At 32.8% G+C, this 26,798-nt stretch overlaps 2 protein-coding genes across 10 annotated transcripts; one reads left to right on the top strand and one right to left on the bottom strand.

Annotated features, from left to right (window-relative positions):
- The first annotated feature begins 5,010 nt into the window (after nt 1–5,010).
- On the top strand, nt 5,011–13,732 carry LOC129316874 (polyamine oxidase 1). Of its 3 annotated transcripts, XM_054961245.1 has the most exons (10): nt 5,011–5,149; nt 5,272–5,521; nt 6,096–6,212; nt 6,352–6,413; nt 6,841–6,995; nt 8,622–8,765; nt 10,506–10,655; nt 11,909–12,169; nt 12,989–13,070; nt 13,172–13,732. In XM_054961245.1, the coding sequence occupies exons 1-10, from the start codon at nt 5,098–5,100 to the stop codon at nt 13,387–13,389; spliced, it is 1,491 nt and encodes a 496-aa protein (XP_054817220.1). In that variant the 5' UTR covers nt 5,011–5,097; the 3' UTR covers nt 13,390–13,732. The 3 variants fall into 3 exon arrangements, with proteins under 3 accessions (XP_054817220.1, XP_054817221.1, XP_054817222.1); XM_054961246.1 differs by lacking the exon at nt 10,506–10,655; XM_054961247.1 differs by lacking the exon at nt 5,011–5,149 and having other exon boundaries at nt 5,346–5,521; nt 6,086–6,212.
- A 518-nt stretch (nt 13,733–14,250) lies between these two features.
- Nucleotides 14,251–25,787, bottom strand: LOC129315984 (alpha-N-acetylglucosaminidase). 7 transcript variants are annotated; one of them, XM_054960188.1, is made up of 20 exons: nt 25,503–25,787; nt 24,864–24,937; nt 23,825–24,036; nt 22,848–22,969; nt 22,065–22,150; nt 21,312–21,406; nt 20,562–20,643; nt 20,289–20,395; nt 20,099–20,162; nt 19,735–19,852; nt 19,313–19,339; nt 18,711–18,761; nt 17,816–17,925; nt 17,590–17,692; nt 17,190–17,288; nt 16,613–16,723; nt 15,971–16,188; nt 15,125–15,362; nt 14,824–14,902; nt 14,251–14,732 (listed from the first exon to the last, which is right to left on the bottom strand). In XM_054960188.1, the coding sequence occupies exons 1-20, from the start codon at nt 25,752–25,754 to the stop codon at nt 14,494–14,496; spliced, it is 2,487 nt and encodes an 828-aa protein (XP_054816163.1). In that variant the 5' UTR covers nt 25,755–25,787; the 3' UTR covers nt 14,251–14,493. The 7 variants fall into 7 exon arrangements, with proteins under 7 accessions (XP_054816163.1, XP_054816165.1, XP_054816164.1 ...); XM_054960190.1 differs by having other exon boundaries at nt 20,099–20,129; XM_054960189.1 differs by lacking the exon at nt 19,313–19,339.
- Between the last annotated feature and the right edge of the window lie 1,011 nt (nt 25,788–26,798).

The following is a 26,798-nucleotide window of genomic DNA, read 5'->3' as shown; positions in this document are numbered from 1 at the left end:
TATTTATTAAAAATAAAAGTAATTCAATATCAATGTAAATATAATATATATTCCCTCTGTTTAAAAATATAAAATTTTTTTAAAAAATTAAATGTTTTAAATTATAAGATATTTTTAATATTTCGAACTGTAATCATTACTTTTTTTAAAAGGGTTCCATATTGATAATGACTTTATATTTATATAGAATATTTAATAAAAATAAATATAAAATGATAGGATTAGTTGAAAAGTAAATAACTACTTTATTACAATGTAATATTTAATTAAAAATGCTTTACATTTTTAGACGGAGGAAATATATACACACACATATATATAGATTACATAAAACAAGACGTATTGTTTTATCCAGTCTAGTCTAGTATAAATTTTCATAAAACTTGCTCATATAAATATCATGTTTCATGCTTTTTATCAACACAATTCTCTCTAAATTATATTTTTAATTTCAAAGATTATGCATTATTAGAGAAAAATACAACTTTGAAATTATAACTGGTCACGAGTCAGTTTTTAACTTTCAAATTAATTTCAATTTCAAAATATTTCAACAACTTACAATTGGTGATGTGAAAATTGGTCTTGGCTAATCAAAGTCTACAACATCTATTCAGTTGGTCACGAGTCATTTTAAACATTAATGGCTTAATTATAATTAGTTTATCTATTTAAATTTAAATTATAAACTCCTTCCATATTTAAATTTAAATAACTAAAAAAGGGCTGCTGCATCAATCAACTATAAGGAGAAAACTTGCTAATTATATATATAATTATCTTAAACCCTTATATTATTCCGTTCATCTATTGTATTATTAGTCAGATTGATGGCCAAAAAAGTGCATTATTAGTCAGATTAATTTTTGGCCGAAAAAAAATCAGATTGATTAGTTTATCTATTGTATTATTAGTCAGAATGATCGATGACCAAAAAATTGTATTATTAGTCGGATTAATTAATTACAGGTGATGTTCTCTCATTCACAAATCAAATCTTCGTCATCATCACTTTCTACTGGAGATGATAAAATAGTGATGATGAGCCATTTTAGAGATAAAAAGTCGTGCGAAGGCATGATGAGACTTATCCAAAATAATTAATACTGTATGAGTCGCGTAAAACCTATATATGATTTCGTCCTATTAAAAACTACTTTACTATAATTTCATTTATTCTATATATTAATATATATATATATATTGTTAAAATATGTAAGCTATTTTTAATCGAATATTATATTTTAATAAAATAATAACTTATTTTTAAATTAATTTTTTTATATTTATCTCTATTAAACACCCTACAAGAAATATAAAGTCATAATAAATAGGGATATTTTTTAAAAAAACAATAATTACATCTCAAAAAATTAAAATTTCACTCTTTAAAAAATATTTTATATTTTTAAACGGAGGGAATATGTATATTTGAGAAGAATGTGGTTTGTTATAAAATATATAATTTATTTTAATATTTATTCAATTATATTAATGATATTGAAATCAATATCATTAATATGAAAATCAAAAATAAGAAAATCAATGTATGGTATGAAATGGAAAACTAGAGAATGTTTTCCCATTATAAATGTCAAATATTACTATTAATATCACATATGTTCCATGTAAAAAAAAAAAAAAACTACAAGATAGAAGGGTGCAGGTTTAATTTTAATGTACAACATAAAATTTGGAATAAATTTTATTATCAGTTATAAAAGGTGTGGCCCACTTATTAGATTCTGCATATATGAAGCCTATGCTTAATTATAAAATTTTACTAGGTTGCAATTTGCAAGTAATATCCGATGTAAAATTAAAATACCTAGCTATAACACAACAGGCTTAAAATGTATATTAAAACATTACAAATACTGAAAGTAAAAATACATTGTTAATATAATTAAATTCTCTAAAGTTGAGCCTCATGAATTTGTGTAAAATATTTATTTTTATTTTTATTTTTATTTTAATAAGATATAAAATATTATATCTTTTTCTTCAAAAAGTTGAACAAACTTCATGAATTTTTTTTTTCAGAGGATGCGTTCTCTTGAATGAAATTTGATTATGGTTAAATTTTTATTGTACTTAATTAGGTTCAGGGGGGAAGTCAGAAATTTTTATTAAGGAGAGCTGAAATGACAAAGTATATATGATAATTAAAAAAATTTAAATATATATATAACCAACATAATATAAATATTTTAACATATATATTTGTATTTAATTTCACACATGTATAACAATATATATATATATATATATTTATATTAAGTTTTGCTCATCAATTTTTCATGGTATAAAAATCATTAATTATTATATCTACGATAAATGTGTTAGCAATTTTTTTCTCAATACGAATGATCATTAAATTGGTGAAAATTTTATCATCTCTATGAGTATTAAATAATTTAAATACATAATTGAAATTTAAAGTTCTATTCAATGTAATAAGTTATATTATTTGCCTATTAAATTTATTGTTTAATTTTTTTAATTGATAATTGTAGTAAACAAATATATCAATACATTAATAATGCTCAATTATCATAAAATCTTTATGTCAATAAGATCAAATCATATCATAGTAAAAACCATTCATAACACAAATTTTAATAACTTGATTATTTTTAAAAAAGTAATTTTTATTAGAAGAACATCTTCACCAAATCTCTTAACTTTTGGATAAGTGATTTTATAATATATATCAAGCACATAACATTCAATATATATTAGGATTTTTGTTGTAATACTTAACAAAATTTATTAATAATAATTCTCACAATTTCTCTCATTAAATATAAAATGAAAGAAAAATAAAATGATATCAATAGTTTAAGAGCATGTGTAATATTATCTTGTTAAAAATGAGTAGATCCTATGACAACCATATCTTCAAACTACTAAAATAATTCCTCTATATATATGTAAAAAAATTATATATAAAATTAATGTGCTATAATTTTTATAATATGTCAATTTGAAGGAGCTAAAAATATATAATAATCACGTTTTATTAAAAAAAGTTAAAAAGTTAAGGGGACTTTAGCTTCTATTGGGCCCCTTCTCTCAACCCTGATTAGGTTCATTGACACTAACCTTATGTTAATTATGAGATATAAAAAAGTTTCTTTCACTGATTGGGAGACTAATATTTAGAAACACTTGTTAATAGAGATGGATCTGTGACATATCTTGTCAAGCTACATTGTTTTGTAAGCAATCCTGTATGCGACAACAACAATTTCGTTGAAGTTGTCTCTGCGTCCTTGATCAAACATCGATCACCCAAAACTAACGTTTTGAAAATGACACGATGATTCTCTTTCAAATTAAACAAACAAATTAAAGAGCTGAGTTTAATAATTCCCGGTAACATGTACCAATCTGGTCAAATTCTTATGACATTTTCAGGGTACGAAACTCAACGTTATAGTGATATCGACAATTTCATCAACTACAAATCTTCAATTTTAGAATCCTTAAGAAAAGGCATAGTAATTTGAATTTAGAATATTAGGATGCACGTTTAAGAAATAATTTAACACACTAATTCTAAAATCACATTACATGAAAGCAACAAATTATATTGCTTTTGCCTCATGAATGCACAATGGGAAAACACAAACATGCAATCTCCAACTTCCAAGCATTTATAACTAACTAATAAGTTTATTTAGGTCAATGCAAGATATTTCTTTTTCCTTCTAATTAATCACCTCTTTTTAACATTACAACTAAATCAAAAATTAACGTTGATGATGGGCATCTATCAGTGATAAAAAAGATGTTTTTGAAGGCCAAATACCATATACCCCCCCCTTTTTTAAGACATGGAGTATACTGATGAAGTTGCTTTGCATACACACGTATAGATTTTTTAATATAGTATCTAACATGTGGTATTACTAGGTTAAAGTTGAGCATTGTCTAGTCCCTCAGAGTGGGGGTTAGTGAATTTAGTAAAAAAATTTAATTACTTATAATATAACGAATTAATATTTAAATTTTTATTGTGAGAGATATAGGTAGTGCTCAAATATACTTTGAATATGCATGTCTGTCTTTAACAGGAAGATATCAATGAATAATAAAAAAAAAAAGTTTGAGCATTGTCAGATCAAAACGAAAGTATAGCCCTTCTAAAGATGTCTCTCTGTTCTTTTACCGGCCGAAGATGTCTGTCATACTAAATACATTATATTTAACAAATTATAAATAATGTGCCTCATTATTCAAAATTTATATGATATGTAAAGAAATGTATTTAGTCACACACACACGCATATTATTGTTATTAAACCAATATCTTATTTAGTAATTACTTCCTTCATTTCAACATTTAATTTTTTTTGAAGTGGTTTCATATTTTATAATTTTGGAAAAAATTATGATTTGTTAATGATATTGTTCCAAAACTACCTTCCATTAATTAAATGAGAGTTAATTAGGAATTAAGATTAAACAAAGGGTATATTTTAAATATTTATGTTTTTTTTAAAAAATAAGGTTTCCAACTTTATTATTTATTATTAGTTCTCAAAATTTGTATAAAAGACATCCTATAACCTGAAATAGACAAAAAAAAAAAAGTAAGAAAAGTAACAATTACGGCCGTTGTCTAAAATTAAAAACTTAAATAAATATTTATTAATTTAAACTTAGTATTTTATTAATAAATATTCAGTCAGATTTTAATAATAATTTATTTTAAATTAATAATAATTTATTTTAATTTATTTTTTATTCAAGTTTTAATAGTAATTAATTTTTGACTCGTATAAATTTTAGTCAATAATTCTTGATTAAAGAATTAGCAATCCACCCCATGAATTCGGCCCAAAAAGAGTCATCTTCACAGATTCTGTCGTGCAACTGCCAAAAAAAAAAAAAAAAAAAAAACAAAGAAAGCAAGCAAACATAGAAGCCTTTTTCTTGGCCGAAAGAAACTATATAAACTCAACTCCCGCTGGTCGTTCTGCTTATCTGGCCAAGGCAATCGCATTCTCTAAACCCTCTCCGTCTCCGATTTATATATTTTCAAATCTTTCTCTCTCTTCCCTCCTCTCTGCCCTTCGCTTCCTCACGTTTATGGATTGTCCCTCTCGCTCCTCTGTCATAATCGTCGGAGCCGGAGTCTCCGGTGAGTACTGCCACCGCAATAGTTCTTTGCTTCCACCATTCATATGCATATTCCGAATACTCTTGTGTGAAGCTCTCAGCACGTAATTTTGATTCTTTTCCCCTTTCGCGTGAAAAATTAAGGTATATCTGCGGCGAAAGTCTTGGCTGAGAATGGCGTAAAGCACCTGCTGATCCTCGAGGCTTCCGACCGTATCGGCGGTAGGATCCGGAAGGAAAATTTCGGAGGACTGTCGGCGGAGCTTGGGGCCGGGTGGATCGCTGGAGTCGGAGGCAGAGAGTCTAATCCCGTTTGGGAACTCGCTTGCAAATTAGGCCTCCGAACCTGCTTCTCTGACTATAGCAATGCGCGCTACAATATCTATGATCGCAGGTCTCTCTGAAACGTTTCTTGTTATTTTCTTTATACTATCGATGGTCGAGGCAGAAGTTACCGCTGTAGTGCAGGATTTCGTCTATCATGCGTTCTCAGCGACACCGGTGATAATTGTTCTTTACACGCATTGCGCGGTGGAGCAATTCGGCACCATCGTGTTGAAGTGTTTGTTATGCAGCATGGGCCAACGGTGGTGCCACACTTGCTTCGGGAACTGTTGCTACTAACGGTGGCGAATTTTATACTAGCGTCGTTTCGGTTATATAAAGATATTCTAGCGATTTGAGTAAATATAAATGTGATTTTTTGGTAGAAAATTTTATTTAATAATTAATAATTAATAATTAACAGTAAGTTAACTATCACAAATTTACCATGCTTATAAATGGTTCCGTGAAGAAAGTATAGGTCCATTAATTAAGTGTTCAGCCAAAGAAACTAACGAGTTTCAATTTTTGACAGAGAAAGAAGTTTCGTATTAACCATATATTTTCTATTTATGCTATTTGGCATTTTGGCCTAAATTACTCTGTTGGTGAATTTAATCTGGCTTTGCCATAGCGAGTTGCAGTGGGAAGATCATTCCGAGCGGAATCGCTGCTGACTCGTACAAAAAGGCAGTGGACTCGGCCATTCAAAGTTTGAGGAATCAGGAACTTGGTGGCGATGAACTTTCTTCCAGTCCTTCGTAAGTTCGTTATTTTCAGCCGCACAATCAACGAAATTGGGGTGTGATGTCACTGTGGAATTAATTATTTTCATTTTCAAGTTTCTTCCTTTTATTTTAATAAAAAAATTATGCTGTCTATTTTCTCGGTTCTTGTTAGGATACCGAAAACGCCGATAGAGCTGGCCATTGATTTCATCCTCCATGATTTTGAAATGGCAGGTAAGCTCATATCAAACCTTATTGAATTTTCATTTTTCACTATTTGTTCTTTTCATGGAATAATAAAGATGAAAAGAATAGCCATCTCCAGGTCAGCGGATATTTTTTTAAAAAATAATATTGGGAATGATTTTATGGAGAATTCAAATCTTTCAGGAAAAAAAGTGAGTACTTGATTAAGAGTATAGTATCGTTTTAATATGATTGATTAATTAAATAAAACATATAATTTTGACGAATTTCACACATATCTGTTCGCATTAATTTTTTTTTTCGTTGTTTTTTTTTGGTAATTTTTTTTTCGTTTTGTTAGGCTAACGCGCCTCTCATCAGAAATAGTTGTGTTTCCCTCCTCGCCCGTGGTGCTTTGTATTTTTCTATTCTGGATTTAGAAACTTAACAGTAAACTCTGACTATTTGAATGTAGAAGTGGAGCCTATATCTACATTCGTAGACTTCGGGGAGAGAGAATTTTTAGTTGCGGATGAGAGAGGATTTGAGTATTTGCTATACAAATTGGCCGAAGATTTTCTCCATACTTCGGAGGGTAAAATCTTGGACAGTCATCTCCAACTAAACAAGGTAGTGTTCTGTTTGTTCAGCTCTTTCTGCTTAAATTTTCCTCACGAATAAAGGAAATAGTATTTTTTGTGGCATGTGTTATTATGTATGTGGCAAAATTTGTGTACTAAATTAATTACTAAATATTTTTAACCGATATTATTTATTAATTTAATGAACAAATTTTTACATATATAACACTAGCACATTCCATCAATGGTACCAAATTGTGTTTATGAAAGAACCACGAGCTTCCCAGCTCACCCGCCGCGTCCAGTACGGAGCACAGGATAGCGTTGGATGCTTTATAGCTGCCACAATCCACCTTCTCATCTGGTGGAGGAAATAGAGTAGATAATATTCTCACCACGGGAACATATATAATGAAGATCTTTGTTTGTTTGCATGCGTTTGCACTGCTTTCTCTTTTTGTTAATTTTAGTTACTTGAATTCGAATGTCCCCCACCTCTCAACAGTTTACAGATAATGACTTTTCAAAGATGTTTTGCTTTTGTTATTATATTGCGATGTTTCTCTCTCACCCTTGTTACCTTATGGTGTCAACTCACACTTTTCTTCCCCCACTATTTCAATTGAAGAAACTATAATAACAAAAAATATATTCCGTGCATGATGGACATATTTTGTCACGGTAACATTTTATATTTGCAGATGGTGGCGTATTATACGGTAATTACATTGGTAACATAAGAAGAAAGGGGGGATTAGTAGGTCTAATATTTATATTTTGCACTTCTTTTATACATTTATTTGCGGTAAAGTGGCAAGACCTTTCTAGCACAATATAAATGAACAAGGATAATTCTTGGTAACCCAATTGTTAAGCATATTTTGAAAAAAAAATATTTCGCATGAGAATATTCATTATTCAAGTATAAGAGTAATTCGACCATCAAGTATTATATATTTATTTTTGATAAACAAACCCATAAAGTATTACTATTTATTACAGTTTCTCAATATTTGCACATTTCTTTTACCTTTTTCTTTACATTTATTTCTCCTTTTGAAAGGGGCAGAAAGTTCGCATTCTTGGGTGTCTTCTTTACTTCTTATTGTCTTAGATGAGAGACATTATATATCTTCTTCCCCCTACCGGAACATTGAGGACCCCACATACAGGATAATTTGATCGGCAAATAATATCTTGAGCTCTATCCTGTAAAGCCTTCATAAATTTTTAGGCCACGAAGTTTTAGTTTAAATTTACGTTATCCTGAGCACTGTTTGAATTGACCCAATAACAATATCTGAAGCGGTCAAGTCATTTCATCCCCAATAACATGAGGGGAGGCAGTGGGTCAGTGTCCCACTACTTCAACAAAGATCAGAAACTTGTGGACGTAGGAGTGTGTGTGTGTGTATATATATATATCGTTGTTATGAATTCAGATTCCCTGCAATGAATTTTTCCCGAATTCCTTCGTCCATATTAGACAGAGATCTTCCAAGCTTCACTATTCCATATCCCATTGGATTTTCTAGGCGTAGTCTTCTACTCCTTTGTAACTCCTTAATCATCGTCATCATCATCTCTTCTAAATTCAATATCCCGTAAAATTGGTACTTGGAATATTTGTGTGTGTAACACTGTTGAATTAATATTTTTACTTGGTTTCGTGCAGGTCGTTCGGGAATTACATCATTCGAGAAGTGGCGTTACGGTGGAAACTGAGGATGGTTGCGTTTATGAAGCAGATTACCTGATTCTATCTGTCAGTATTGGCGTTCTACAAAGCGACCTCATTGCGTTTCACCCACCCTTGCCCGTACGTCTCCTCTTTATTTATTTGCTTGCCTCTACCCTTTCACGTCTTTACTTGGACAATTAGGCATAAATAATCCTTATACTAAAACGCTTGGGTTAAAAAATACCATGTTTTATTTGGAAAGTAACATCCACAACTCTATCTCTAATTAAACCATGTGAAATAGAGATCTGTACTCGTCAAAATTAGGTTCATTGTTGTTTCTTCTTGTTATACCGTGATATCTTTTAGTATTAGATCCTTATTAATACAGTTATGTATTTGATTAAAAAAAAAATAACGCAAAAATATAACTGTATGAAGTTCGAATACCATGCATTTTTAGAGTACATGTATGCAGATGTAGCATAATTTTGTCTTACTTTAAATAATATTGTTATATTTTTTCAATAAATTTTTAGGTTTCAAATTAGAAATGTTGTGGTTTAGAGACTTGAACTTTTAGCTGTGTCAACGCTTTAAAATTTATGTTAAAATTAATATTAATATTGTATTATTATAATATAGAAATGTTAAAATTAATAGCTAAGATCTACTAGAAGAGTTGAAGCTCTCCCAATCAAAGCCACCGTCAAGAATCTAGCCCTTCTATAATAAATAACTAGTACATTGGGCCTCATGTAACAAGGTAGAGTTTCTCAGCGGGGCTTGTTTCGATTCTATTTGGCCTTACCTGTATGGCGGGATCACAATTTTAAATGTCATTGATCGAGAAAGTCAAAATATTGGGATGACAAGTCTGGTATATGATCGAGCTTCCTCGTTGATGACGCAAGAAGACAGATTTTTGAGGTGTCTTCATATGCAGAAACCAGCGGTTGCCTGATCTACTGTATCTCTCATAAACAGTGTCATCATCGATGATTTATTGGCAGCCCTTTTGATTGGGTCACCACGTGGACGGAGCAGGGTTCCAACTTGCATCTGGGGTCAGTAATAGCGATAGGTGCATCATATATAATTCATCATATACTATAATTCATCTACTGTCATCAAATTTGTGGGGTTCTGCATTTAGAATAAAATGTGAAAACGTTACAGGGTAGCAGGGTGGGAGTTTTTGTAATGGACAATACTGGAAACTTCGTGGATCTAAACATGATGTATGTTTCCATATATGGTTGTCAGATTCCATATGGTGGATCAAAGATCCGTGGGGAACATATTGTGCAAAAAATTAGGAGAGATTTTTAAAAAATTTACTCATTTAAAGATGATTAAGTGAATTATAAATAAAACAATAAACAAAGCTATTTGAAGAAATTTTTTTTACAATAAATATTGAGTATGCATGATCTCTGTAATTGAATTGATTTATTTGTAAGCTTATTTTTTATAAACATTTTAGCAGGATTAATTTCTCTTAGTTTATTGTCCACTAGGATTATTAGCGCATTAAGGTACCTTTACTAACTTGTGTGAGTGGGATATACATTTGGCATATCTCCAGAGTTTGATATTCCCGAATCATACGCAACCAACTTATCATCAGTCTAACGCTTTTTTTTTTTTTTCTTTGACCTGATCAGTCTAACGCTTGTGGTCTACTTAAACTATAAACTATATTTAATGGATGTTATCATTGAGACACTTTTGTCTTCCCCCCGAGATAAGCTGATCGTCAAATACTTTATTCTACCGTGTGAATAATAGTTGAATTTTTTTTTTTGGCGGTTTTGTTGAGTAGTATCAGTCACTGTTTTTTTCAATTTGACCGAAATGAATAATATAATGAAACAGAGGTGGAAATCGGAAGCCATAGAGAAATTGGATCTGATAGTTTACACCAAAATCTTCTTGAAGTTTCCGTTTAAGTTTTGGCCAAGTGGACCGGAAAAGGAATTCTTCATCTATGCCCATGATCGGAGAGGCTACTACACATTTTGGCAGGTTCGCTTGAAATTTTCAACTAACTACATCAGCCTCACTATTTATTTTAATAATCTATTTGTTTTCTTCCATTGACTATAGATTTTGTTTCTCATGTCAAAAGTGTTAAAAAAAAGCCTGGACCTATATGCTGCTCTGATAACGTGAAGAAAGAACCAACTCTTCTGAAAATTGGCCAATTTACTATAACCAAATAGTTTAGGTTGAGCTTTGATCATCTGTTAGAATATTATTTTAGGCTTTGGGCCTTTAATAAGCACAATTCTGGCTGCTATTTTGATCCCCCACTTCGTGTGTGTGTGTGTGTGTGTGTGATATAGTGCAGTCCAAGTTTGAAGATTTATAATGGAGAACTCAACTTAAGGCGTAGAGTCCTCACTTTATGTGAAATCTTCTTCTTCTTCTTTTGGGCATAATTGTGATGCTCATTGGATGTCACTGTTTTCCGTACTTACTAATTTCCTAGCTTGAGTTGAGTAATTTCAAACTGAGCTATGCTGAGCTATGCATTGAGTTTAAACTTTGCACGAAGCTTCTGTTACCATTTTTAAATTCCACTTACCCCCAAATTCAACATGCTAAATCGAAATTCCTAAGGCAATAATTTATTATAAGTTCTTTTGTCTGATGTGGAGAAATTGCTTTAATTCTCTTGCTTAATCCCTCGGTTTGCTATCGGTGATCTAGCTTGGTACCCGTTCCTTTAATTTCAAGTGGCAACTTTGACCTTTTTTAAGTTAAACCATTATAAATACTTTGGTTGCAACTACTTCAATGAACTTATTATATCCGTATATGACAGATGCATCTTTTTTATTTCCTTTTAAATGGTTCATTATACTTCTAATGCAATGTTGATATCTTGGAATTATAGGTTACAGAGTTTCGTAACGGGAACTGCGAACGTTTTCTAGCTATCATTGGTTTCTTATTCGTATAGAATACTACAAAATATAGCATACATCTTTCAAATTATGAAATTGTATATTAATTGGAGAACACTGGTCCTGTTTGATGACCCAAAAACTTTGACCTCTTTTGGCATCATATCATTTCAGTGCAGTTAATCTGTTCAATTAATGTGATATTTTTGCATTGACCTTGAACTTTAACTATTGCAATGACTGCAAAATTTGAATGCGGGATCAGACTATTTTTCTCTAATTCTGGTCATTGAATTGTCTATTAATATCTTAATTTACTCATCTAAACCTTCCAATCTATCTGCTGATCACTTGCTCCTTTATAAGCAGGACATGGAAAACGCATACCCTGACTCTAATGTCTTGGTAGTGACGCTGACAAATGAGGAATCAAAACGTGTGGAAGCCCAATCTGATGAGGAGACCTTGAAAGAAGCTATGGAGGTCCTCAGGGATATATTCGGACCCGACATACCTGATGCCATTGATATACTTGTTCCCCGCTGGTGGAATAACAGGTTCCAGCGTTGCAGCTACAGCAATTATTCCATTGGCTCTAATAATAACCACCAACTTAATCACAATATTAAGGTTTGTTTCTCTGTCAAATTTTCACATACGTCTTCGCTTTTTGTTGTTATGTTGCTTCTGGATGTATTCTGTTAAAAATTTCACGGGATGCTGTCATACTTGTCTTATGTTCTGCTGCAAGTGCATGTAAAGACAAACCCTGAGATGACCAGGAGCTTACTACAGCTGGCCATTGTGTTAAATAATCACCCCAGTTTGTCTTCCTTGTGGTCCAAGTGACTAGTTTTGGCGTAAGAAATAAGATATGAATTTAATTATCCTTTGAATTTAATATATTTTGGTCGTCGGTTTCATTCCAGAAAATTCTCCCCTTAATAAATTGAAAATAGAGTGGTGAGATTCTTGGGGGAAAGTACGAAAGCTGAAAGCAAGTGAAATACTTCAATTTCCCATCTAACGATGTAATTTTTTTTTTTATTTAATGTGTGATATTTTAACAATGATGCCTTTTTTTTCCCCCCCTTGGGCTTTCTCTGTTCGGTAGTAGTTATGTGTTCCTGGTCTCATTTGAGTCGGCAATTGACTTGGCTTTTGTTACAATGGCAGTGATTATGTTAGAGAAGCCTAAAATATTTTCTAGCATTGGTTTTCACATCAATAGCACCATTCCCAGTATAGGCACTTCGAATTTTCCTTGTTCCCTATATGTTTCTTATGGCTCTGCTTTTCATCTAAAGATCAAAAGAATATATTTCTCGATGTGTTTGTTTGACTATTTCATCGCATTTAAGTTGCAAAATGAAAACCTGCTTAGTGTTTTCATCTCAGAAATCACAGAAACTTACCTTTTGGGTTTACTTGTCTATTAACATGGTTCAGGCACCAGTAGATCGCATATACTTTACTGGAGAGCACACAAGTGAAAAATTTAATGGTTATGTACATGGTGCATACCTCGCAGGTACTTATATATTTCATTGTTTTTTTTTTTAATTTTTAATTTCAAGTTTTGCGTTAATAATTACACCATCTGACTTGGAGGATGTATTGTAACTGGAACAGGTATTGACACCAGTGAAGCATTACTAGAAGATATGAGGAAGGAAATTGTGGAAAGAAAAAGTGAGAGCCAAACTCTATTTATAGAACCCTTTCTAGCATGTACAGAGAAACTAACTAATTTATCACAGCCAGACACGGTTTCTAGTCCCCACAAATGCGATATTCCTACTCAAAAATATCTTTGTGGCAAGGTTGGGTTCCCAGAGGCCATATTATGATCATGGACCTGTATAACATGTCTGATAATGATGACATTGATCAACTAAGCATGAAATCATCATGGCCTGGAGATGGAGAGCCTTGGACGAAACATGATGACTAAGGCGATTCATTATTGCATGGTAGGTCCGGATCAAAAGGAAATTCAGAAGTTTAACTTTGATTTAGAAAAAAGATAGATGAATTAAGTCGAATAGGAATAGGATATTGAATTACGTCTACGGCAACTCCCATTAAAGGAAAAAGAATAGTTTCTGATTTTTGTTTTCGCCAGAAAACGAATTGTCTGGTTTGATTACATTTTTATTTATAGTTGTCTTAATTTGATTTATCTTTAGTCCACGCAACAATTTTTCCAATTTGATAACAAAAGATGAAGAAATAAATAATATATGATAATTGAGAGCAAGTCATTGGTAATGCAGGCAGCAGGCTTACTTACAGATTATAATTTTCTTAGGCAAATTTACGGTATAACAGTAAAATATTTTTTTTTTCCTACTCTCTCTGAGGCGTGTGTTATAGGGGAATTGAACTTTCCAAAATTTGACACAAATATATTTTGGAAAAGGAAACAAAAAGATTAAAGTAACAAACTAGCAATAAACTTAATAACACCTACTGTGACATAGTTATGACTTGTGAGTGAGTGTGAGCACAATTTTGTAAGTTGATTTTGTTTTATAATTAATTAAGATAAACTATATATTACAAATTTTATAACATAAGAAGAAAATATATGACACATGAAATTGAGAAGAGTATTTTCCAAAATTTATATGTAATTCTAATAAATCATATTAATCATGAGTAATTAATAGTACAGGTCGTTTCTCAAGCACAGGATTCCGCTAGTTAAATTAAAGTTAAATAGGTTCACGGAATACATGTCATATTTGCATTAATACAAAGATTATCGTTGAAGATGCTATAACTTCATCCAATAAACATAGACAAAATAATTACATAAATCACAGAAACACAAAAAACAGAGTCCGAAAATGTACAGGCTTTGGCATTATTTTTTGAGTATGAACAACAATCTGGGAGCGCAAATGGTACCTCGCATTGATAAAATGTAATTCTGTGATTCAGCTTTTAACTTATTGCCCAAGATATTTTTCATACAAAGCCTTTGAGATGGCAAGAGCATCGCCTTTGGCCTTTACAGGGTAAAGCTCATTACCTTCTTGCCACGTGTTTGACTGTAAAATCCATTCTTTTCGCCATTCTCGTAACTTAAACTTCTCATCCTGCCTCAAGCTTCTTGACAGATGACTGAAATAGGTTGAAGCCCGAGGGAGATAATAGCCTTCTAGAAGTCCACTCCAAAACTTGTTGGCTAAAAATGGAACAATACGAAAACATAAAATCAGCCAAATCTAAAGAATGAGGCAGGTATTAATATTATACGGCATTTTCATGCATTTTACCATAGTCATGAAGCTTGCTCTGAGTTGTTTGATTGCTGTCAAACCACATCGTCACTTGCGTCCTAGCATTCCATTCATACTGGAGGAGAAAAAGAAAATAAGATCAAAACTTGATTGGTGCTAATCACCGAATAAGATGAGTCTAATTAATTGACTGATGCTCAACTAAGGCCAAATTACAAAAGCAGTAGAAAAAACACAAGAAAACTGCATGCAAGAAACCGAAGGCATGTAGAAATCAGTCATGCTATAAAGTATAAACTAATGGTCAATGAAAAAGGGGGCAAGAGTTATTAGTCACCTGTTTCATCTCACTTGGATTCACTGCCAGTCTTTTGGCACTCTCAAGCCAAGTGCCAAGCAGGAAGTTATCATCAGAGGCGAGCAGCAAATCAATATCCTTTATCAAATCAAGGAACTTATTGCCATAGTAGGCCAAAGCATTGATATCCTTTTTCTGAAAAGATGTCACTGCCTTGATGTATACTTGGTTCGCCAATTTTGATAATACTTGCCGTGTTAAGTCGACCAAGTCATACCTGTCAAGAGGGAACGAATAATTTCAATACAAAACTTCAAGATATTTTTCTTATTTCAGACATCCACCAATCTTGCATTCATCATCTCACATGTTCATATGATATGCTTGTTTCTTTCAAGGAACGTGTGATTCTTTTAACTTTCCTTGCACACTAAAAACAAAATATCATTTTCTATGATACTATCCACCCAGAGAGATTAACTTGTTTAAACTATTCGAATTGTTATGTTGGAATAAATCACTTGAGAGTGTGTATTTAATTCCTTATCGATATCCATTTAACTTAGTTGTGTGCCTCTCAGTAATCTAGACAAGAGAGCATTTGGTGGTCTATTGAAAGTCACTATCGAGAAACTTCCAATAATAATGGTAGTGTAGCATTTTCCAATCCTCTTATCCCCAGATCAGGGCCACAACTCATCATCTATGATATGATTTAAAAGCGCAAAGCCCGACGGGAAAGTGGAAAAAGAAAGGGGGGAGTTTATATGGAAACCAAGAATAAATTTATTTCCATTTTTGGAATTACAATCTTTAAAGGAGAACATGCGTCATGAGATTTAAAGAGTAATTAACTCATGAAAATTTTGCATATGCTAAGTTTACCTGTATGTGAGGCTTCCAGCATAATCCGTCCCTGCACCGAGGAATAGTTTCAAAGCTTTGGTTACCTCTTCAGTAGGATACCACAAATGAGCCTGCGGCATATCAGACTTTGTTTCCTGGGACAAGAATCTTCTATTTCCAAGGGGTAAGAAATCAATCTTCCGGAGATTTGAAGGGTCCCAGTCAGGAAGCATTACAATAAAATCATGGTTATGGTCCTGTGACAAATTAAAGAGCAGTGTGAAGTGATAGTCATGTCCTGAACTCCTGATGATACAAGTCTCAACTAAAGAAAATGCAAATTGTGTTCATGCAACTTAGATGTGTGGTTGTATGTTTGTGGTTATAAATATTGGCAAAATACTTATTCCAACTTACAAGTTATGCAATGTCCAAGACTAATTTCAAACATCCACAATTCATTTCTTTAAGAAAAAGAACCCAGCATCTCTGCCTAGAACCCTACCCTCCTACTTGAACTTGTTTCGTAGAAGTTTTGGGTTTGTTTCTTTAAATCCCAGAAAAAAATGAAGAATGTGTCAAGTGAAGTATGATAGATAAGACTCTAAAGGGCAGAAAAGCAAATTTATCAACTAGCATGATAGACGAAGCATTTTAAGGGGAGCAATATAGAAGACATACAGCAATTCCATCAGTACAATTGTAAACTGTACGATAAAGAATCTCCCAAGCTGCGTCAATTTGATTATTTGCTTTACCATATCTTCTCTGGGAATAGCTCTTGAGCCAATCCTGTAAATGCATTAGGGTTCAACAACCCCATCCATAAACATTTCAGTGAAAGCAAATAAACACATGGTCCTCTCGAGCATGTTTGCACGTAGACAAGGTAAAACACACTTTTTTATTTAGTATTCTTGTAATTTGTGGGATTAAAAATATTCTTCTAACCTATCTTGAAGATAAAAATCAAATCATGCAAGTGAGTGTATTCCTTTTGCCATTCCAAACTACCTAAACCGAGTTATTACTGAGCTTCAAAGAGTAACACCAGGAGTTTATGCATTTATTTAATTTTTCCTGGAGCTAGTTTCTACGCTCGCACCAATTTGTCATTTTCCTCTCTCTCTCTCTCTATATATATGTGTGTGTGTTGCAAAATCTATTTCACATAACAATTAGAAGAACATCAAACAACAGGTAAATACAAATCTCATTGCATGAAGTTCAAGTGAAGAGAGCTTAAGAATAACATTACCAGAATTTGAACTTTATCATCACGAAATGCCATCTCTGACATCAGCTCATAGACAACAGGGTTCTGCTCTATTCCTTCCATGCACATACCAACTCCTACCTACACAAACATTACTATCGAAGGTAAAGCTAATAAGAATGTACAAGACATTATAAAGATAATAACCCAATATTTTTCAACTCTAGATCTGAATATCTTAATAGTTAAATGAAATATCATAGAATATAGGCTACAAGATATGTCTATGAAACAACATTAAATATAGAATTCTACATTGTTTCTTATTTATTTTAAGCTTCAAACAAAAAAAAAAAAAGGAAAGAAAAGGGGGAAAAAACTCAACCCGTTGCTGAAACCAAAATCAATATGTCCACATAAATACTAAGAATCCTAGCTTTACCATGGTTGAATTGTCACTGACACGAGCATCAACAGGTCCCGAAGATATTGAATCCAAAATGCCATACATTTCAATATTACCACCAAAATTATGTAACAAACACCTGAAACGGTTATTAAGGAAGCATACTTGTCATTCTTACTGAACCGCATAAAGCTTGAAAAAAAAGTCTAAAAAATCTTGCTCGATAGAAAATAGCAAAATTAGCTACTAGAGACTTAATTACCAGATATAAGGAGTACCGTAAAACTGAAATGAAGATTTCCATATTGGTTTGACATCAGCAAATAGATCAAGAACAATCATCTTCCCAAATGGAACGGAATGTAAAAGTGCCTGCAAATATCATACAGCTAGTCAACAAAAGAACTAATAAAATGAAGAAACATTAGCAAGTAGATTGTGAGACGATAAAACAGAAGATGTGAAACAAGAATTCATAGTGCACAAACAGTTTATCAATTTGGGACCTTAAGCCCAAAAGCACATATCTTGAAACTAGAAAGCTAAATCATCACAGAACATGTTGCAGAACTGCTTTAGTAAACAAGGAGTCTTAGAAGATCTCTATAGGGCCTTAATTAGTTATTCCACTCAGAATTGTTTTGTACCAGGTACCTCTTGGCTATTTGAACATGCCTATCAGCAAGAAAATGGGTTTAACAAGTGCATATAGCGAAAGGCTATGACAGAGTTCTCTAATTTGCATGTGTACAAAGCATTGACAAATAATACAGGGAGAAACAAGAAGGACAACACAGAAACAGACACCTTTTCAGAATTAAGAACCTGGGGTAAGAACAGACTTCTATTTACATGGAACCAAAGCACAACAAAAGGGAATCATTAAACTAACACGTTGAGTACTTTCATTATTGAAGCATCAGTCCACTATAAAAATAATATCAACCAACTGTTTCTGATCCATTGGAAGCTGCCTAATGGGATATCCTATAATTACCATATTTATTTAGCAAGGTTTGAACCTGGTGAATTGACATCAGTTATCATATTCATGTACTAGGATATAAAAGGATCAGATCTCCATTTGGTGCTACAAATCTAATTTTTGGCAGAAAACTCATAAGTACTCAAGAAATAGTAGCCCATGAATCCCATACTTTCATTTGAGGAGGCTTCCAGAAGGCTGAATCAGAGTAGAAAAGCCAGCCCTGCAAATTTAATGGAACTTCTTAGCCACAAATTACTATGTATATTACAAATGGCACCTAAATTTTAATTAAAAAAATAATGATCCCATGTCATAGTTAATCTATAATAAGAACTTTGACAAAGAAAACTTCGTTCTTCTTAGTTGCAGGTTGCATTTGATAAAATTGAAAATTGCTACCTAAAAACATCAGTGATGGAAACATCAAGCGCTGATTTTTATTTATGAGAACAATCATCGTTAATCAGGCATTGAAGGAATGTACGAAAAGAAACTATTTTCACAATATAAAAAATTTAAAGTAAGAGGAGTTGCTTCTGATACCATTCAGTAAGTGGTGAATGCTTTCAGAAATTTTTGTTTTCTTTTCATTATAGGCATTATTCCAACATCATTAAATCATTTTTTGTCCTTTTCTTCCAAAAGAAGAAGAAAAGCACAGAATTGAGCTTTCAAACTAGCCTTGCGATGAAGACAGTGATAGCAAATTAGCAATGCAACGATGGATGAAAATAAAAACATTCAGTACAAACAACGAAGAAAGTAAATTACCTGACTAGTGGCTAGAAACATATATATCTACATTGAGAGGTCAAAAAAAAAAAAAAATCAACGGTTGACTCCACAGTTCAAAAGTTTCTTGGCTAGAAGACACAAAGCATGAATTTTCTGGCTCTTGACATCATATTCTATATGAACTCCTGTATTATTTTCCATTATTTCTTCAATAATAAATGGAATTGGAATGTAAAATATCAATCAAGAACTGCAATAAATGTATTTAGTATATAACCTGTCAAGCAAAATTTACTAACGACTGTGAAGCAGGATTTGTCATAGGCAATCAAAACATCTGGTTTTCCTAACTTCAGAAATTAAGAATCTTATTATGAGAGGAAATAATTGTAGGTAATATACTGTGGTAGATGGGAGAATAGAGGAAAAGGTGAGGTCCTGAGTTATTTGATACATACTTGCATTAACCATATAGCATCCTTATCAGCTTTGGACATTGCTTCATATACAGCAGCTCCAAGATCTGAGATATATTCTGGATTACTGGTTGGTGGAGAGTTCTCATTAAACGTATCACTGCAGCCAATGATGGAATATTTATGTCAGCAATCCTCTGGAAGAAAGCATGGATTCTCAATTTTAACAAATGTCTACATGAACTATAAGTGGATATGCTAATTTATGACTTTTGCTTCGTCTAAAAAAAGCTCTAATAACAAAACAAAAGGATTTTTAGATTAACAGTTGATGGATTGCCACGTTGAAATGAAATTATCTAAGGAAAAAAAGAAAGAATACAATCTTTAGATAAAGAGAATCTACCAGTTGTAGATGTCTGTTACATCTCCATATTCTGTAGAAAGTACCATAAAAAGGAAATGTAAAACTGACAGATAACAGAGAGAGAAAAAATAACATTTCAGTTCGGGACTAAATAAGTGCCCATAGTGTAACATTTTTAATTATCAAGACATGCATCAAATAAAGAAAGGAACTAGGAGATTGGACAAACCTTTGATTTGTTGCCTGATAAAAGCTTCACCAATTTTAACAAATAGAGGATCAGAGGGATCAAGAAGGTAAGTACAACACCAGCGAGGGTCACCATCCACAGTGTTCCTTAAGATATAAGAAAAGAAAAACTTGTAAACTTCAGATGATAAATTCATATATATTTGACATAATCTACATATCTGGAACTCTTTATCTAATTCAAACAAAGTAATATAATGCATACTGAATAACAGAAGCACCAATATATGACATTCAAACTAATAAGCATTACCAGTCACCAAGTCTTGTTATTTTTGCTGAGGGATATATCTTCGTCAAAGCTGCTGGAACATTACCAGAGAATGATGGCAACACTGGAAAAGATGAGCTCAATATTATTACTCAATCATTGAATTTAGAAAATGTGGTAGTCTGGTAGAGAAAATTGAGATTGTAAATCTTAATCCCCTGTTTAACTCTAGATCCGCCAAAAAACCATACAAAAGTATATAGGAACATAGAAGAAGATTGTCTAAAGTGCATGGTGAAATTTAGACAGAAAGTAAAAGTGAAATCTTAAACCCCAGGCATGAAAGTTTGAAAATAAATTTCCCCAATTTTCCATAATTAGTTACAAATTGAGACTAAGGTAGCATGAGATGCCTAGTCTCACATTGAGTAGTATGAGCTACAGTATAAAATGTTTAAATGGGTTGGTTTTCTCACCTCAACAGCTAGTTTTTTGAGGAATGGTTACCCATCCGACTTGGGTATCTAATCAATTATGCATTTGCATTTTACTCACTGAGATGAGCCAAATCTTAGGTACATGTATTAGGTTACTGCATGGGGTCAACTTACATGGGTTGATTCTTCCATTTCAATAGCTAGCTTTTGAGTAAGGATTCTCCATCCTACTACAATACCCATCAACCATCAATTGCTTTTTACTCAATGCAATGTGGAGTCGTCCTATTCTAGATATATGTATTGCTCAAACAACATATAATGAAAACAAATTTTCCCTTAAATGCAAGTATACCTGGAGTCATGCCCAAATCTAGCATTCGAGAGACTATCTTTTTTTGTAAGGTCAACTGTTGATCTAGCCAATTTTGTGATAAAGGCCCACCCCACCTATAATAAGATAGCAGCATTGAAAACCAAAAACACATGTTTAGGATAACAATTATGATTTATTCTATATGCTCACAGAAATTATTGGATGGCATCCAGGATATAGCCTATAATATGGATAGAGGAAGAAAGGCATTACAACCACTATAATGTCAATCAGAATGGATAGAAGAGAGAACTATATTTCCACATAATTGATAGCATTTCCTAACGGAAGAATACTGTGCCATGGACAGGGTGATAGTTGCAATTGCAAGTTCTCCTGATCTCTATACTAAAAATCATGAAGAAATTGGGGAAAAAAAATCATCAGTAATACACTTCAGAAAAGAAGTTACAAGGAAATAATTGCTAATCCGGATTGATCCAGCATATACTGTTTCTAGCTATTAATATTGGAATGGGACTGTAACTAAAGAACAATGGAGCAATTGTAGTAACTTTAGATTGCAGCAACTCTCTAGCCATTTCCTTTTTTCCAGTGAACATTATAATTTTTTGAATAATGTATGCCATTATATTATATGTCATACATGAAAGTTCCACTTTTATGTAATGAGCAAGATATGTTTGATTACTCAATTCACTAGACCTTGCTCTGGACTGTATATACAAATTCAAGAAAGGTAGACAAAATTTTCATATCACCTTCACCTACCCATGCATATTGCCCATGCGAGCCCAAGCAAGGAAAGCAGGTCCACCAAAAAAGTTATTTAAATCTTCGGAACTAATATTAAAACCCTACAGTTAGAAAATTCCAATCAAATTGCAGCCGGCAGAGAAAACATACACCTGCATTTATGTAATTTATGGGAATAAATGACATCAACTACAAGAATATCTCAGGAGAGTTAGAACAGAGGATGAACCTGCAGTAATCATTTTAAAAAGGGATTTATTGGAAACTAGATCAATTAATCCGCTTGTGACAGGGTTAGCCATACTAGTGGTTAACTTGTCTCTTCTATAAAATGTGAAAGGAAGAACAGGTTAACCCATCTAATTCTCTCAAATATGCTTACCTATATTGGTGCTACAAGGACTATGGATAAAGACCGTCATATTCATTACTATCATATGCACGTGTATCATTTCAGACACATGCTTACCTATAATGGCGCTACAAGGACTATGGGTCTTTCAGATGGTCAAAGACGTAACAGAAAGCAATACTTTTTAAAATCATGAAAGCAGAGCAGACACACGCCCTTACTTAAAGCATTCACTGTACATAGCATAATATGGCAATAAGAACTTGACTTTTTAATTTGGCAACAAAATTATGTAATAAACCTGGATGTTGAGATGGCTATCTGCAATTTAGTATCTTTGGTTTATTTGAACCAACTTGAACAAAGTTGATATCCTAAACTAAAAATTCCTTTCTCTAACAATAAATTCTATTCATATATGCATAAACATGTAGATAGCATTTCACCTTAAAAGTTTTTTGCCAGATTGCTTCCTGCCCAGTAAATGCTAAGGGTAGGTTTACTCCCTGAAGTGCCATCCAGTCTATCTCTTTCTCCCACCTCTCCCAGTCCCACCAAACATAGGAATCTGTAAAGAACTAAAAGGTGCGATATTACATTACCATACATGAATAAAGAATAGGTTGTATGCCAAATATGTAAGCTGACCAAAATTAAACAAATGAGTTTTAAATCCAATTCCTTGTATATTTTTGCCAATAGAAAAGCATATCATGTGGTCAGTCAATACTGAGAATGCAGTATTTCTTCAAGACCAGAATGGAGTTGATATTACATTCCCGTACTGGATTCTTGTATTACAACATGTCAACATCAGAATTATAACTTTACCCTTCAAATCAAACCAAGTAACTGCTTTAATTCATATTCCCCCTAGAGATGTTAAAAATTCAAATCTCCAAATAATTGCTGCCAAAATACGTTGATTAAAATTGCTAACATTTGTTGCAAGTTAGAAACATGTGATCGTGTTCACTTGTGAAAGCATGTAGATAATACAAAGTTTCAGTGATTGAAGGTACTGACAATTTAACAATAATAACCTATAGCTATTGCATTGTCTTCATCTGCCCTATGAGTGAGAAGGATATCAACTTTTTCTTAACAAAGAAAAAAAATTGTCAAGAGAAATAAAGAATTCAAAGATTATGCATGTGAAATCCTCTTAAAACCATCATACAATAAAATAAAGTAGGGGGATAAAACAAAGTTTCAAGGAGCTTCCTAGTTTTCCATGAAACCAGTCTATTTTATTTATTGATGCAGCAATCCCTGAAATTTAACTTCTTATGAAGAATAGTTCTATTTTTTTTTTCTCTTTATATTTTTATAAGTAAAAGGTTATTGGTAATAGCCAAAAGATTAGAACAAGGAAAAGGGAAAAAAAATTTCATGAAAAGGAAAAATAAGATTTAGGACTCACAGCTAGATGTCACAACATTCTGGTAATAATTCCATGGAACTGGGCGTTTAATCATCAGACCCTCATCTTTCAGAGGGGGTAGTGACCCAGGCTTAGGGATTGAAGCTATCTGAATGCCACCAGTCTTGTCCCATGAAACATGAGCACCACACCAATATTTTAGATACCAATGAAGGCCAGATGCAATTTCAACTGCAGTGGTTCCTTTAATCCTAGAAATTGCGAAGTGAACATACAAATGTCAGAGAGGCATTAAAGTGGAAAGAATTTCCATTTTCTTTATGGCATGTCAAAAATATTTTTTATTCCAGCTTTGGTTTATCTAACACAATACAAGAAAAACTTATCAAAGTGGCAACATGGCATATTTTCATTAAGCTGCTATCTTGGTTTATTTCAAAATCATATGCCTTCAGGAAGATGGGGCATTCAGTAGTGTGTTTTGTTTTAATTCTCTCAGCGACTAGGGTGATCATGTAAGACTTCCACAAGAAGTAATGGAATTACACCACAATTATCACAAGAAATGGAAAGACAGCTGAGCATACATGGGACTACTGCACCTGACAAGGAGAATCAAAGAAATGATAATAAAATTCAACTTAAATGTAAATCTCACTGATGTAGTAGTTAGCTAAATCCATATCAGAAATCCAATTAAAGAAGCCATGTCTCAGTGATGGAGAATATGCTTGATCAATTTTCCTTTGATTATTTCTCGTTTACTAGAGTTAAGGTTTAAACTCAGCATCAACCATCTCTATCACGTATTGCTTTTCTTGGTGCCAATTAATTGAGAATATTGATCATGCACAAGAAGATAACAATGATAGTGAAACATGGTACAGAACGTCAATGATTTGCATTGATACAAAGTTTTGAAAAATAATATCCAGCTGTACTGCTGATCCTTAGTGGAGTCCACCAACTTAGGATGTCCCATGGACATTGTGAAGAATCAAGCCTAAATACGTGAACAGAAAGAAAAAGAACAAGAAATATTAACCCTAGTCTTGAGTTAGAATTAGATTTAACATACGTGATCCCAGGCCCAGTCTGGATAGACTGGTCGTGATTGTTGATCCGAAAGCAACTCTCCCCCCCACAAGCATCCTGAAAATTTGAGAGAGCATGTTTTATGTTCCGTCAAGAAAATGCAACATGCAAAGTATAGTTTGGTAATACACGATAAGATGAATCAGTATTTACAGGAAAAAGTCAACGCTCCTTCCAATAAATTCAGCAAGTTCAATGACTATGACAGAATACCCACACTGATCATTGCATTAGACTATGCAACTTAGTGTACTACAAATCATATAAAATATCTGCCAAAGTAAAAGAGAGAGGGGGGAGGGGAGTTCATGTGGAGAAACAGCCGATCTGAGCTTCCAATGAGAGCATAATGAAAAGCATCATTAAGAAGACAGTCAGGAACTTTAAACTAAATGCGACAAAGATTGAGGTCACAAATTAACACTAAAATGGAAAAAAAAAAAGGAAAAAGGAAAAGGAAAATTAGTTCTGGTTCCTGCTTTTTTCCAGCTTTATCAGTGACCGAAACAAAGCACAATGGCGAACCAAAACAAATTGGCACAAGGACACTAAAGATTAACCAGCACGTAAAGTCTCAAATAAAACTAATAAGATTCACCGAGTTAAAAAGAAAAGCAAACACCTTAGAGATTATTTTGAACTCAAAACTGGATAAATGGGAAGGAAGCAGTCTTCTCAGAAGATCTCTAGCTGCAGCTTCTTGCACTGAAGCTGGGACCCGTTTGGAGTCCAAGCGCTGGAGCAAAGCTTCTATAGCTTCATGCTTGGAGAAAGCCACGGATAGTAGCGTTGGGATCAAAATCAAAAACAGAAACTCGAACTTGAACATATTTCTACAGTGGATCGAATTTTGCATTATCGAACACAGGAACATGAATGATCATCTGTCCTGTCCTTCTTGTCTGAGGTTCACCTGTTCCATCTCATCCTTTGGAATTTTATTACTAATTAATAATTAATTACTTAAAATTAATAAATTTGATTAATTAATTTTTTTCCTAACGGATAAAACTATAATATAACAGTATTGCTCCCAGCACTGCTTTGGTCGTTTCGCCGCCGAATACTTATCACGACAGCTAAAACGACTCGCTGATTTTACAGGCCTTCAAAATACGGCAGATTAAAATCCTGAAAATTGCCGTTGGGCTTGGGCCTTCATCATAACTTTGGGACCTATTGGTTTTCCCCAGAAAAAAAATGAAATATAAAACCCATAATTATGTTAAAATATGAAAAAACGAGGGATGAGTTATGATGAAGTTTGCTTGGTGCTTTGAAATGGCATTTTTAAAATAACTCATAAATATTTCATTAAAATTTGTAAGGGACAAAAGTTTCATATTAAGTAACACGAGGTTTATAAATAGAAATCGAGGAACTTGCTTGAAAACACCTTCAAAAAGCACCAAATAGTAGTTTTCATGAAGTGTAATGTTTTCTCAAACATGCTCTAAGCATCTTAGACTCTTTTTAGGCATCTTCATTGCCAATGTGTAAAATAAACGTGTCTAAGATGTCTTCGTTTATTACAGCCTAACCACCGTAAAAATCAGCATAATCAGAATACATCACAAGCTCAAACAAGACCATTCATGACATGACATAAAATAAAAGGCAAATTCTCTGTTGAATCATGAATGTTGAACTCTAGCCAAATCATATTGCAATGATTTCTGACAGTACGATTGATCATGGGATAGCAAAATCAGCCAGCAACTGTGGGAGTTTTTTTTTTTTTTTTTGCATTCGTTATTTCTCTGATTGATGGCCTCGTTTCAACATTATTCCCTTTCTCTGATGGTGCCATCTGTCCCTCCTTGATGCCACCCTCTTGATTGGTAAGTCTTAGATGTACCAAACTGCTTCCTAACTTGTTCAAAACTCGTAAGTGAATGAAATCCAGCATGCTTTCAAA

Source organism: Prosopis cineraria, unplaced genomic scaffold (genome assembly GCF_029017545.1).
Source record: "Prosopis cineraria cultivar Desert tree isolate PC_DT_omini unplaced genomic scaffold, ASM2901754v1 PC7, whole genome shotgun sequence".
Classification (NCBI taxonomy): Eukaryota; Viridiplantae; Streptophyta; class Magnoliopsida; order Fabales; family Fabaceae; genus Prosopis; species Prosopis cineraria.
Note: the sequence above shows the minus strand (reverse complement) of the source record. Positions and strands in the feature narration are given on the sequence as shown.